Source organism: Rousettus aegyptiacus, unplaced genomic scaffold (assembly GCF_014176215.1).
Source record: "Rousettus aegyptiacus isolate mRouAeg1 unplaced genomic scaffold, mRouAeg1.p scaffold_m13_p_1, whole genome shotgun sequence".
Taxonomy (NCBI): Eukaryota; Metazoa; Chordata; class Mammalia; order Chiroptera; family Pteropodidae; genus Rousettus; species Rousettus aegyptiacus.
The window spans coordinates 33,717,465-33,732,441 of record NW_023416284.1 but is presented as its reverse complement, the minus strand read 5'-3'; the positions used below and the strand labels follow the sequence as shown (position 1 = coordinate 33,732,441).

The following is a 14,977-nucleotide window of genomic DNA, read 5'->3' as shown; positions in this document are numbered from 1 at the left end:
TTTGAGGGGGAGCCTGTGTCCATTTCCCATCACTCCTTAACCCTCACTCTGGTCCAGCAATACCACCTGGCTTTGTAGTGCTCTCACAACTGTGCTGGGCTGCTTGGGGTTGCCTCTGCCTGTAATACCAACCTCCACTCCTAATAGTTACCCCGTAACACTCGATTTTAGGTGACCTCTTTCTGACCCCAACCTTCAGTCAGGCTCAGGGGCTTCCAGGGCCCCAGCATCTTTGCTTCCCTCTCATGGCCCTCATTCAGTCTTTTGACAAACATTGCTGAGCATATACTATGTTCTAGGCAACTGTGCTGGGTGCTACAGATATGATGTTACTCCAGACATACAAGTCCCTACTGCTGGGAGACCGTGTTCTAGTGGGAAAGACAGACTAAACTAGTAGGCAAATAACACTAGATATCAATGCTGTGTAAGGCTTAAAATAGGGTGATTTGATGGATAGTAAAATCAACCATGCCGAGAGTATTTCTAGCAGAGAGGCCAGCTCATGTCAAAGCCTGAAGTGTGTCTGAGGTGCAGAAAATGGGAGGAATTGTTGAGATTTAGTGCCTGATGTAAGGCAGGTTGCCCAAACAGTGCAGAGTTTGGATTGCATGTGTTTGGGGAGGCCACTAGAGGGCGTTAGGGAGCAGGATTTACATATTTACGTATAACCCTGCTACCCCACAGAGAAAGGATCAAGGGGACAGCAGATTTCAACACTGGGCCACAGTCACCTTTTTCGCTCTCCACACTACACATGGGCTACCATGTCCCCCAGACCCAGCACAGAATGGCGTTTACAGTGTGCTTCAGTTTTGAGGAGGACACGGGGGGATGATTGCTGAGGAAGGTGAGATCCCTTGGCTGGGGTGGTGAGGAGTAGCTGCGTTCGAATGGGTTTCTTGCCGGGGCCTGCCCTGCCTGTGAGAACCCAGTTGTGCTCTGTCCTGTAGGTACCGAGGAGCCTTCTGAGTTTCGCATGTTTCTACACTGCTGATGTCATAGTGTGGAGGGAGGCAGAGGGACCAGAGGCGAGACTGGTGTGGTGATCTAGGACAGATGCTAAGATGTGGATTAGAATGGAGGGAATGGGGAAAAGAAGCTAAGAAGGAAGAACTGAAAAGTGAATGGACAGGCTGGGAGACCAGACCCAGAATCACAAATGACCGGAGGGAGGTAAGAGACAGGAGGGGATGGAGAAGGGAGACTCTGGCCAAGTAGAGACCTCCACATCCCCTGTGGGCCTGTGTGAGGGAGTGCGTGTGAGGGCCTGAACACATGTGCCTTTATACCTCAGGGAACTTGCTGGATACAAATACACAGAGAATTCTTTGCCCCCACCAGGTCTCACACTTGAGGCACAAACCCAGGTATCCATTTTCTCAGCTCAGGACCTGCGACTTCTCTACCCTCACCCCTTACCCACCACACTGCCTTTGCTCCCACAGCCTGGCTAGAGGGTGAAGGGAGAGCACTCTGCCACTTACTTGCTGGCTCTATGACCTTGATTCAGTTACTTGATCGATGTGAGCCTCAGTTTACTCAGCTGCGAACTGAGAAGTGGCAAGACCTATTGAAGACACTTTAGCAACAGACCTAACAGACAGACAACCACGGGGACATAATCAGTCAGTGTTCAGTAAATGCGAGTTCATCTCCTTCTTGCACTGGTACGAGGTGAAATTCCTCAGAGGTATTTGCATTGCACAGAGGGGATTCTGAGAGGTTCGGGAGCCAATTGTGGGATTCCAGGCACCAGGATTAGGTAGCCAGGACCTGTTACAAGAGGGAAATGATCTTACGCATCTTGTGCAATGGGAACTACCACCTACTCCGCCTACAAATAGGGCCCCTTCCCAGCCGTATCAGCAGCCGCCACTCATGGATGCTCCTGTAGGAGACAGCACCAGGATCAAAGTGGGAAGTATGGGCAGGCATATTGCTTTTGAGAGAGTAATTCAGTGGCAGAGCTGCTGTGGGAGAGGGGGGCCTCCCTGGGATTGGAGGGGCCCAGCCAACAGGCTGCAGACAGCTAGGGCTACTGGGGACAGAATTCCTGCTCCTGGTTTGAGCTTGACATCAAGGAGCTCTCAAATGCTTTTGGGTAGGGTGTTTCTAGTTTGGTAACTGGAATCTTTGGGCAGCTTTGGGGTCTCTTGTCTGGGACTGGATCTGGACTTGAGGCCAGTGCTGAGTTTTTACTTCTAAGACTCTCAGATTGGCAAGTTGAGGCATTTGTGATTTCAAGTTTCTAGAATGTTTAAGTTTCTAAGATGTTGAATGAAGTTTCTGCTCCCAGGATTCTGAAATATCCCCTGTTGCTGAGGGCAGCTGTACAGGGTAGGAGAGGGCTCTGGTGTGGCGGGCACATGGCGGCCTCTCAGATCCTCAGTCCCTGGTGAGAATACCGAGAATACCATGGAAAACCTCCAAGTAACCTTTGTCCTCTTTAGCAGTGATGGAGGGATTCTGAGTTGGGACATTTTTGGTCCTTTCTTGAGGTCAATGGGAAATAGATTATTTAGGTTGCAATTTCAGTTCTGCCACATTATGCCATATTTCCTGAACAATCTGCCACAGCATGTCACATTTCCTGAAATACCTTCATATCTGTGACTTGAGTTGCTTAAGTGCCTTTGTCCTTTCCCTGAAAATGTCTGCCTCCCAACTCAATTTCTCTCTGTGGTCAGCTCCATTCTCTCCTAATGCTCTCCTACTTCTGCACTCATTGTAAGGCAAGGCTACTAGCAGCTCCAAGCTCAAGTCCAAGTATAGGAAGACAAACTACTGAAAAGTACCCTGGAGCCACACAGGCTGATTCTGAATCATGACTCTGGGATTTTCTAGCAGTGTGACTTTGAATAGGAGAGGAAGGGGCTTCTCCACCACCTCTAGTTTGATAAAGCTCAGGGAAATATTTCAATTGGCGCTTCCTTCAACCAATCACTGTGTCTCAAGAGGTAGGGTCAAGTAAGAAGATGCAGCTCCCATTTATCCAATGGGCCTGGCCAGAAGGGAAGGAGAAACAGTTCTCTAAAAACAAGTAGGAGTAGGGGGTGTTGTAGCATAGATATGGCCACTTGGCAGGCCTTAAAATAAAGCCATAGTTTCATGAAGTACCCAAATTTTGGTTTACTTGGAACGCCATGGCCTATATCTCTGAGAGCCCTCCAGCTGCTGTTGACACCCTGGATCTGGGAACTAGTCCCTCGTGGCGTCCTCTGGAAGCTGTCAAACCAACTCAGAAAGTTTGGAGGCTCTGCCTGAAATAAATAATAAAGATTTATTTAAAGGTCTTTGGGGTTGTAAACTGGAGACACAACTAGGGAATACCCAGAGTGTTCTGAAGAAGAAAGAAAAGCTATGAGTTTTTACAGTAAAAAGTATGTTCTTGAGAAGAATCAGTTCTGAATTCTTAGCCTCTGGATTGTTCCGAGGTAGTAATCCTCCAGACGGCCGGTAGTGTTAATAATGGATGTCAGGTGGTTTGAATATGTGAGCACTCTTTCCTAGTCCTTCAAGGGGTAACCAGAGGATTATGTACGTATGATGTACATCCAGGCATTGATGCAGGATGGGAAGGTTCAAAAGTTTAAGTTCCCAGGCTAGATAAAATAAGAATAGAATTGTTTCTCAACCTACCTGATTTTAGCAATTTAGGACCTTGACTATAGTGATTCCATTTAATTTCTGTACTCCATTCCTTGGGGCCTGTGTCACCCACAACTCTCCTGAGATTGTGGCTTTGCCAGGCCCAGCCCCATTCTCTTCCTGACTACCACCACCACCCTGGACTGGAGGGCATATGCTGGAGTGGTCCCTGAGGCTCTTTGCTTTATCATCCCATCCCAAGGGTGAAAGAGACTCTTCCCCTAATTCCCTGCCAGCTTGACTAAGATGTGGCTGCAACTTTGAGGTACCGTAGGAAGCAGAGAAGAGTAACAGAAGATTTTTATGATTCTCTGCTCCCTCGCCAAGCCCCTCAGCTGCCCTGACAGGCACCTTCCTGCAGAACTGCTACTTCTGGGAAGGCCCAATGTATGTCTTCCAGTATCCTCCTTTCTAGGAGAGAGGAGAAAATTTCTCTCTTCACCCAAGACTGCCAAAGCCTTCCTTTCCTTTCCCAAGATCAGCTTTTCTCAGGTGAATAGCAATGCAGAAATCTGTTGCTTTCGGGTAAAGTCCTTCCCTCACCCAACTAAGTGGCCGGTTTTGCCCCCATGTCCCCCAACAGAACATTTATATTAAGACTTAGGACACTTGCCCTGTCCAGGTACACCTGGGCCAGACACTCCATTTATTTTGACTCCTTTTTTCTCCCCATGAGATGAAGTTTGTCCCTGCTCATTCCCTCCCACAGCCTCAGGTGTTTCTCTTATTCCCTCACAGAATGAGCTCTGGCAAGTACCCACGCCCACCTGTAAGAATTCAGCTCCAGCTAAGAAACACCCTCCCCCAGATAGAGCATCTAAGCCTCAGGCTGAAGGTGACTCTGCTGTCTTGCCAAGAAAATAGTGGATGGGCACTTCCTTTATAGCTAGGTGACTGAAGGGCATATTCAGGCACTGGCCCTGAGCATAGGATAAGGCCAGTCAAAGAGGAATGACATCTCCACAAGCTCAGTGAACAGAATTGCACTTAAATCATCACCCTTCTCCATCTTCGCTTGCCACTGATCCCTCTGGCCCCAGCCTCTATCCCCTGGACACCCTCTGAACTGGGCCCCTGCCTCTAGAACACCCCCAGCCCCTGACACCCTGCTGCCTCGGCGATCTGTAAGAACAAGGAGATCTGCCCTAGTCTGTGTGCCAACTTGATGAGCATCATCTCCTTCAAGCTACCACAGCTCTGTCTGGGGAGGTCTTCTCTCCAATTCTGATGAGGAAATCAGGGCCTCCTCATGTTTTCTCAAATGCATAGTCACTAAGGTGTTTTTTTTTTTTTGTACTAATTTTATATTCTGCTTAAAAATATACATTTTCCCATCTTCTAGAAAACTCATGCATGCAGCAAACATTGACTGAGCACCCACTATGTGCCAGGCACTGTTCTGAACACTGGAAATATATTAGAGAACAAAACCGAAAAAAAAAAAAAAAAGTCCCTACCTTTGTTGAGTGTAGAATTTAATGGGGGAGAAACAGAGAATAGATGAATAAGAACAATATTTTAAATAACATGGTCAGGGAAACCCTCACAGAGAAGGTGAGATTTGAGCTGCGATCTGAAGGCGGGGAGGGGGTGATCAAGTGAGTATCTGTGGGAAGAGCATCTCACACAGGGAATAGCAAGTGCAAAGGGCCCGAGGTGCGGGTGTGCTAACGTATTTGGAGAAGAGCACGGAGGCCAGTGTGGCTGAATATGAGAGAGAAGAGAGGGAGGTGATGCCAGGATGATGTATGGGGGTGCAGGTCATGCAGGAGTGTGTGGCCATGTAAGGCCTGAGCTTGTGTATTCAGCATCATGGGGAGCCAGGGCAGGATTCTGAACAGAAGAGTAACGTGAGCTGATTCAATGGGTCTGGCGCTGTGTGGAGAAAAGACAATACGGGGACAGGGGTAGAAGCAGAGAAACTAGCTAGGAGACCATGCAATAATCCAGGCAAATAAATTCTCTATAAACAATTTAAATATCTGCAGAATAGTTTGCGCTACAGATTCACTATAATTAATTGAACAAATTCCTTACTGATGAACATTTAGCTTATTTCTAGCAGTGTCTTTATTATAGAAAACACTCTGATAACATCTTTGTACTATAAATCTTCGTGTCTGTGATTGTTTCTTAAGACCAGTTTGCTGCCTGGGTGTTATCGGGTCACCTTTCTAAGGTTTTCGATCCATAACTTTGACTGACCTTTTCAAAAGAGGGCGCCACTTTCTACTCCCACCAGCAGTGTGTGAAGTAGCACATCTGCCCTGAAGGTATGTAGTAGGTGTCCAATGGATGTTGCACTGTCCTTGTGCTCCTGGCCAGGTCTGGGTGCACATCTTAGGAGAAATCTCTCTTTTCTGAATAGCCTTGCATGGTACCAAAGCCCTTTCAGGTCCATTTGCTTATTTAATGCTCACAAAAATCCTGTTGTCTCTGCTTTATACATGAGGAAACTGACGCCCAAAGAATAACAATAAAGCCCTGTTCCAAATGCTTTATGTGTATCACCTCATTTAATCTTTGCAACAAACCAGTGAGGTTGGTGCCATCGACATCCCCATTTCAGAGATGCAGCCACGGGTGCAGGGCGCCAGAGTTGGGATGCAAGCCCTGGCTTGCAAAGCTGCAATCTGAACCACTCCCTGCCCTGCCTCGAGCTAGTGACTTGTTTGAGGTTGCATAGCTAGAACGTGGTAGGGCCAGGAGTCCAGCCAGATCCTGGCTCTGCAGCCCGAGGTTTAAGCCCCAGCAAGATGCCGCTCAATACCAGAAACCCCTCATTAGATCTCTGCCTCTTCTTTCTAGCCAAACTTTTCTTGGTTTCTTGTACCTGACTGGGGCGCCTTCCTTGGACCCACCCTTGGCAGCTCTTGGAGACCAGACTTTGGTAAGACCTCAGATCCCAGAACTGAGAACATCAGAGCAGGGAAGGCCCTTGAGCTCCTGGTCCAACCTTTTCTCCTCTTTATATTGGTCAGGAAGAGAGGAACTAAGGGCCAAAGTAGGGCGGTAACTTGCCCAAGGATCCACAGCAGGTGGGGATCAGAGTCCACAGGGCAGGAGGAAGCTGGCCCAAGGACTTGGCCTAGGTCCTCCCTAAGGGTCCCTCTCCAGGGAATATTTAAGAACCATGACTGTTACAAACCTCTTTAAGGGCCCTTTGTTGATGGGCCTGTTTACTTGTGAATTATTAATGAATCCAAGCCTGTAACCTGCTGGGCAGGGCTCACTCACTTTAAGACAACCTGCTTTATGGGTAAAAGGGCTCTGGAGTCTGAGAGGGGTAGTTCTGGGATCTAGGACTCAGGATGCTCTGGTAGAGACAGGAGGCGTAGGGGCAAGGATGCTTCATGCCAAGGAAAGGACTGGAGGAGGGGCCTGAGAAGGGGAAAGGGGACAAGAGGTCACCGAGTAATGCTTAATAAGCCTCAGAGCATCCCTGAGAGATTGGGACTTTTATCCCAGGTTTACAGATGGGAAGGCTGAGGTTCAGAGAAGGGGCAGCACTGACTTCACAGCTTAAGCTCTTTCAACAACAATCGCATCACTTTTCACGTGCTCACACTCCCATTTCTGTGACCCCTATATCCACGCACTTTTCCTACAGGATAAAGATTCAAGACCTGCCCTTATGCTATGGCTAGACCTGAGTCCGAGTCATACTTGGTCCAAGCCTCAGTTTCTTCACCTATAGGATGGGAGATAAAGCTACTATGGAGCTTTCTGGAGCATTTTGAGGAGGGTTTACTAAACAGATATTTATTGAGGGCCTTCTTAAGCTGACAGATGGTACAGGTGAAAGCAGTCCATGGAGGTCTTCAGGGCCATTGAAATATTTAGTGAGCCCAGTGATATGTTCTTGCAGGTTGGGGAGAAAGTGAGGGGGGAAAGCAGCCCTGGTATCTCCCAGGTACAAAGCACCAGGAAACAGGTCCCCTGGCAGGGGAGGAAGGAATCTGTGACTCAGGATGCTCTCCTGTCAGCTCAAGGTGGAGATGGGCAGGGGACCTAAGCAGGGTCACCTAGATTGGGAGGTGGAAATAATGGTGACTCACAGGCTCCCCAGGGTTGGGACTGGGCCAGAGCTCCTGGGGGCTGGAAACTGCTTGGTGGAGCCCTCCCGAGGGATGGGCCACTTGGATGCTCTGACTCACCATGTGAGTGGCTCCAGCATCACTGCCAGTATTATGGTGTGGGGAGAGTTCCAGCTCCAAAGACAGCTTGGCTGCTTATCTTGCTGAGCCTCAGTTGTCATCTGTAAAAGGAGGGGAATAATGGTGTCTACCTCACCACCACTGCTGCCACCATCAGAGCACCTACGTGGCACTGTGTTACATGCCAGGCACTATTCTGCACATTTTACATACATGAATCTTGATCCTCATGGCACTTCTTTGTAATAGGCAGTATTATTATTTCTGTTTTATTGCTGAGGAAACTGAGGCTCAGGAAGGTGGTTAAAAGTGAGCATTAAATGAGATGTTTGTTATATACTTAACATCCGTGGCACATAATAAGCCTTTGATGAACATCGGTCATTATTGTAATCATTACTCTGAGGGAAATGGTAAAGTGCTGGGCCCAGTGTTAGTGTTTAGTGATTAGTCAGGCACTAACACAGAGATGTCTGGCCAGGCCTGCCCTCCAGAAGCTCCAAGTCTGATGGCAGAGACTCCACCACTACCACACACAGATGATATCAGCCCAGGGTGATTAAGGGGCTCGGGCAATGTGTGCCCAGTAGGCCTTGGGCACAGCCAGGGCAGGAGGGGTTCCTGCAAGAGGCAGCTTCTGAAATGAAACCTGCAGGGTGAGTGGGAGTTTTTGGCATATGGCAGGTTCTTAAAAAGTGTTGGTCAAATAGAGTAAAGATTTACCTTGAAGCTAATGTAGCATAAAGCTTCAGAACTCCTCACTCACCTGGTCCCTCTCAAGGTTCTGGGAGGCCCCTGGAAATTTTACATTGGTACATTTTTTTTTTTTTAAGAAACTTTTTAATTGAAATTTCCTGGATTGACCCATAGTTAAATGACTGAACAATAAGTGACCAGGGAGAAAGGTGTGTTCCAGGCAGAGGTAACAGCATGTGCAAATACCTAGAGATTTGAAAGTGCACAGCCCCCAGCGTCATCACTCAGGTTACTGTTTACAAATGTTGCTGATCTTCTCACCAGCTCTTTGAATTCCAGCTGTCACGAGCGAGGGTGCTTTTGCCCACCTCCATGCTTTCATCCATGCTGTTCTCCCATATGGTGCACCCTTTCCACGACTTCCTTGTATATGCATAATATAAACTTCAAGGCTCAACTGTGTACCCACCTTCCCCAAACCCCTCCAGCCTATGTAGCATTTTCCCTTATCTGGATTTCTATAGTTGATGGTGGATTATCACAGTCTACTCCTTATAGTTAATTATCTTTTCTATGCCTATATCTGAGAATTCCAGAGGTGGGATGATCCTTGATGGTGAGCATCTGCCCTCTGCTCACATGTGGGTAGGAAAAGAACTCGGTGCCTTTCCAGGTAGGCTGTTTAGATTGAAACAGTAATCTTCTAAAGCTCTCCCCTCTGCCACCAGGTCCAATCTGCCTGGTTCTCTAGTCTAAGCCCTTTTCCCACCTGCTTCTGCAAGCTCCTCCTGTTTCCTCTTCTAACATCCTGGAGCTCAGGGCTAATCCATGGGCACTGGAGTCCCTCCTCCTTCTGTCCCCTGCCTTTGTGAAGGGACAGTTTTAATGGCAGCCACGTGCTCTGATGAGTCATGGTTAAGAGCATCGGGGCCTAGGGGTGGTGGCTGGTTAACTCCTCATGGGCCAGTGGTTCTTTCTGCCAGGAGACCAGGTCGGCTTCACCCTCGCACCTAGACATACCTCAGGGCTGGGTACACAATGGGCAACCAAGGAGTGTTATGGGTGACACCCACATAGGCACTGGGTATTCAGGGGGAAGGGGATCAAGGGGGGCAAGCAGCAAGAGTGTGAGCTTTGCAGTTGGGAGGGCTGAGTTCCAATCACGACTTGCCATTTCCTGGGTAAGTGGCCTTGAGCAAGTCATATGAACTCTGTGCCTCAGTTTCTCCATCTGTAAAATGTCATTTATGGCCTAGGGATTATTGTGAAGGCGAGTGTGACCTGCTGGTTTGCAGTGAGCGGTAAACTGCCACATGTTATTTCCTGCTTTCACGTCTCCTCAAACACAGTCTCACAGTGGCAAGTGGGTGGGATTAAAATCCGAGCCTTACTCTGGAGGCCGGGACTTTCTCTGCTTGAATGCCCCCCACCAATGAATGCGGTAGGATGATAAAGGGCTCAGGTGGGGGCCACTGCAAGGCAGGAGCAGTGGAGGAGGGGAGAGTGACAGGCAAGTGGACCTCAGGTCTAGCACAGAAGAACTTTCTGGCCCCAAATAGGTGGAGCTGTGTGAGGAAGGAGCGCGCTCCCGGTCCCTGGGGGCTGCGCACATAGCGTAGCCGGGCATGGGCCTCCGGGGGCTCTCACCTGTCGGAGCCGAGAGTTGGGGCGCAATCCGCATGCGGGTGGCGACCGTGGCTCCACTGCGCGGGTGGGCAGCCCAGGGCCTGGCCCGGCCCCGCCGCCTTCCCCGCCCCTGGCGCGCCCCTCCCCAGCAGCCGCGTCCGCGGCTCCGCTGCACAGCAACGGGCTCGGGTTCCGGCGGGAGCACCTGGGCCGCAGCTGGCGTCCGGCGGGGCACGCTGTCCGCCCCCCTCCGAGATGTCCACAGCCGGCGCCCCGGGCGCCCTGCCCGCTGGGTAAGTGCGCGGCGGGGATGGCCTAGGGGTTGCGGGGCGGGCTGGGCCCGGGACACCGGGCGGGCCTCCCCCGCGGCCCGCACTGCGGCTTCCAGCCCCCTGTCGGGGCGGCACAGCGCCCCCCATTCCGCCCGCCTCTGGGTGCTGCCGCCGCCCAGAGCGGCGTAGGGGGTTGCAGAAACTCGCTGAAGGAGCGTGGAGGCGCTGGAGACCCTGAGTCGTCACTCCCTTCTGGGTTTCAACTTTCTTCATGCATCTGTAGTAACAGGCCATCACTACATTCAGAGCTGCCTTCCTCCCCTAGGGACGTTTACACCTGCGGGTGGACTCTATTATTATCACCTCCATTACAGAAAAGGAAACTGAGGCATAGCTCATAGCTCTTAAGTGACTTCTTTCAGGTCACCCAGGGGGTGAGAGGTGGGCCTGGGTTTTGAACCCAGCTCCATCTGATACCAGAGTCCCCACCTGCAGGCCACACTGCCTTATCTTCAGGGATATTTGGAGGAGTTAAAAGGCTAAGAAATGAACTGGCCAGGCCCATTGGGTAAAGCAGGAACCGGGTAATAAAGGTAGATTTTGCCACTTTCAACATGGCTCCTCTGTCCACCCCCACCCTGACCCCACTGAGGAATCCTGTAGGGTCCCTATGTGGCCCCTGTAGCAGTGACAGCTGCTAACTGCTAGGAGACTAGGTACAACTTATTGCCTTTCTTAGGCCCCAGTGGGTAGGGGATGGCTGTTGGGAGCCGGGGCTGCTGGGAGGTTGCTGGGTGGAGATCCCGCCCAGGTGAGCTGGGAGGGGTGCCAGCCCTGACTGGAGCCTCACTATCAGGGACAATATTTACCAAGGGCCTCAGGGCTAACATGAAGAGGAAGGTGACTAGGCTGGTGCCAGCTGTCAGCTGGAGGCCTCCGCAAGGCTTGTGTGTGCATTCTGGGCTGAGGGCTTGGAAGTTGGGTGGCTTGGGGATACCCCGGCCTGCAAGAGAGTTGCCTGGTGAATCTTGTCATGACCATTTTTGTTGTATTGACTTCAGCCAAGTCCTTCATCCTCCCTAGACTTCTGCTTTGGAAAATACAGGGAGGCTGACTGGCTGTTCCTTTCCTGCTCTGGGCTGGTCATTGGAAGTCTGGAGCCGGGTTGTCTCTTCTGCCCAGCTGTGATTGAGTGCCACCCCACTGGGCCCAGAAAAGTGGTTTCCAGGTCAGAAGGCAGGCTGAGCAGGGCACCTATCAAAGAACCCTGAACTCCAGGTCTAGAAACCACATTCATTCCTCTTCCTTGCATGCTCAGATCCTAGCCCGAGTCCTCTCAACAACTCGAGGTTCCTCTGGCCTCTCAAAGATCTCCAGGGCAGTGAGCTCACTCTTCTGACATTGGCAGGTCTTCCTCATACTGAACCATACCTGGCCCCCTGCATGCTTTCCAGGTCCCACTTTTCTTTGAGGCTACACAGGTCCATCTCCCTCTCCTTCTGCCCCTGATCAGTGCCATCCTGGTGGGGTCTAACCAGAGCAGGGGCAAAACAGTACCACCTTCACCATAAACACCCCCAAGGCTTGCTTGCTCTGGCCCTGGCTATGTGTATGAAGATCCGTGGTGAACAAACTGAGCTTTAAATCTCCACTTTAAAAATTATGAAATAGTTTAAGCCTTTGGAAAAATATAGCAAATAATAAAATGAACTCCATGTCCTTGCTACCTAGCATTTTTAGATATTAACATTGTGCCTCATTTATTTCATATTCTTTTAAAGAACCAAGGCAGAGACTATTGAATGAAGCTTCTCTGGGACCCTCTCCCCATTTCCCTCTACAGAGATAATTGCCATCCTGAATTTTGGTCATTTTCCTAACTGTTTTTATTCTTTTGCTGAATACGTGTAAGTCTAAAAACTATATAGTTTGTTCTTACTTTAAAATTTTTATACAAATGGAGTCAAACAGCATTAATTATTCTGCAGCTTGCTTTTTCTCACTCAGTTTCTGAGATTCAGCCTTCCAGACTCTTGTTGCTCTGGTCCACACTTGCCCTGATGTATAACATATCACCAGATACAGACACCACTATTTATTCAGCCTCCTTGATGGACACTGAGGTGGTTCTCAGTGTCTTGCTATTCAGACAATGGATATTCTCATGCAATTGTCCTTTGCACATATGCGAGTGTTCTAGTTTGCCCCACAGGAGTGGATATGTGCACTCGATCTTATAAAGTTAATTATGGTGCACTCAGACTTTTAAAGTTACTTCATTATAAAAGAGTGCTGCTTGATAAGAGATGATGGAAATACGTAATCTTAGAAAAAGATAACGATTGCTAACATCTCCCAAGTACTTTTTATTGTACTTTACATTGTCTCAATTGTTCTTCACAGAAGCCCTGGGAGGCAGAGTTATTCATTATCTCCCATTTCATTGTCAATCTCATTTCATTGATAAGGAAACTCAAGTACATAGAGGTTAAAAAAATCTTCCCAGGTTTCTCCACCTTGAATTGCTGAGCTGAAGCTTGAGTTCAGGTTGTCTTCTTTCAAAACCCTTGAAGGCCATGCCGTCCTAGGCCATACCACCTCACCCCATGCCACATGACTTTATGTACGGCTAAGAGGGACTTTTTGGAAGAAGAGTCACAATCATATTGGCAGTTTAGACTGGCTACTGTTACTGAAATCAAGGGGTTCATTTTGCCTGCACGCATAAAGCCAAAGGAGACATGGATGGGGATTGTAGTAAAGAAAGTAGAGGTTTATTTAAAGAAATGGCGCCAAGCCCAAAGACACAGATGAGCTAGTGCTCAAAGATCTGGCTCCCTAATAGCTTCTAGAGGGTAGGTAATATAGGGGAAAACTCATTAGTCATGGTAACTAAGTGAGTTGGGGTCTTGGGCTCTCCTGATTTTGGTAGAGGCTAGGGTAGGAGGCGATTGGTCATTGCATCAGGTCCTGATGTCAGTCATGGCGTAGTTTTGTCTGGTTTCAAGGGGATGCCACTGGGATCCTTCTGTGTTTGTGGATGTGGAGCTGCAAGATGTTATCTTTAGTTTGACCCAAACCCTGTTTCCCTGATCAACAGACCTGTGACTTTGTTCATAAGACTGTTTGATGCTGACCTCAGGGCTTAATAATTAAGGGAGTGGTCGTGCAGGTATGCAGAAGGATAAAAGAAAAGCAAGTGAGCACAAGCCCAGTTTGAATCAAGGAGAAAGAGAAGAGAAAAAGTAATTTTAAAGAAATGAAGAATTACACGGTTACATCGTTTTGGAAGCTACAGGTCCCCATAGACGTGTTGCCTCACCCTCTGAGCCAAAGTTCTCCCCCGAAAATAAGTAAGTAAGTAAGTAAGTAAGTAAGTAAGTTCCCCCTGAATGGTGGAGCAGGGAGTAAAAGCAATCTCTGACTCCAGGCTATTCCCCAAATGACGAATGATGTCCTTGCCCTGCCTTCACTGTCTCACACCCATCTCACTCTGACTGGAGTCAGGGCAGGGGGTGAGGGGTTTTCTGTCTCTAGTGGGGACTGAGGATCACCCCGTTCCACCCTGCACTACCCATCATGCATTAAGGTAGCAGGTTCCAGGCAGATTAAAACAGGGAGGTGGGAGAGAAGGCTGCCTGACACTCCTTTTTACCCTCCAGCTTCCTTCTCACTTCAGCCTCCAGCTCCCCTCTCCAACTATGCCAAAGTTCCCAACACTGGTCACCAGCCCTGCTTCGTGCTCCATCCAGCTTAGCATCCTCCCAACCCAATTCTATTTCCCCAAGGCACAGTGGAGAGGCCACCACCACCACTTGGGAGTTCAGAAATATGTTGGCCTGGGCCAAATGAGGTGGCCCGGAGCAGAAAGACCTTGAAAACACAGGGACAACCTTTGGAGAAGTGGGGATCTCGGTCACAGCCAGGATAGGAGAAAGGTTTGGTGAGGTTGCTTTTGCAGAAAGCATTTCTGCCTTGTCCCAGGCTCCTGGAAGGAGCAGACTAGGTTCCTGTCTTCACTTCCTTATCTGTCAAATGCAGATAAGAGTGCCTGCCTCTCAAGTCCAGTGAGAAGATTGAGTGAAATAATTAGTCGTCAATTTAGATAACTTGAAGTGGTTTTTTCCTGGTGGTGATGGGGTGGTTGTTAATGCTGTTATTAAGTCTAATAGGGCCATTACCTCCAGCCTTCCTGAGCTCCCCAGCCAGCTAGCCCGCCTTCCTTACCCGTCCACTTAGCAGGCCTTCCAGAGCCTCTGTCTTCCTGCCCTGCCCTATGGCCTGTGCCTCCTCCTCACTATGATGCCATGCCTCTAGCCCTTTGCTTATACTCTTTCCTTTTCTTGGGCTTCTTTCTCCACCTTATGCTCAACTCAGTGCCATCTTTTCCAGAAAGCTTCCTTGAATGCCCCACCCTCACATCTGGGCTTCCTCAGCCCTCAGAGACTCCCAGGATCACAGCCCTGAGGGCTCTGGCTGCCACTGCCTCTGGCTGCATCTGTTGCTCCTGTAGACCCTGAGCTCCACAAGGGCAGGTCCTGGCCTGGGTCCGCTCTGTGTCCCTAGGCCTGGCCC

At 49.4% G+C, this 14,977-nt stretch overlaps 1 protein-coding gene across 3 annotated transcripts in view; it reads left to right on the top strand.

Moving 5' to 3' along the window:
• Nucleotides 1-9,752: 9,752 nt before the first annotated feature.
• The window catches only part of TTC39A (tetratricopeptide repeat domain 39A), a 39,361-nt gene continuing 34,136 nt past the window's right edge, over nucleotides 9,753-14,977 (top strand). Inside the window, exon 1 of one of the 3 annotated variants that reach the window (XM_016120302.2) lies at nucleotides 9,753-10,423. In XM_016120302.2, coding sequence (XP_015975788.2) covers nucleotides 10,386-10,423 — 38 coding nt within the window. In that variant the 5' untranslated portion in view covers nucleotides 9,753-10,385. The remainder of the gene's footprint in view (nucleotides 10,424-14,977) is intronic. The other 2 variants (XM_016120303.2, XM_016120301.2) reach the window with 2 other exon arrangements.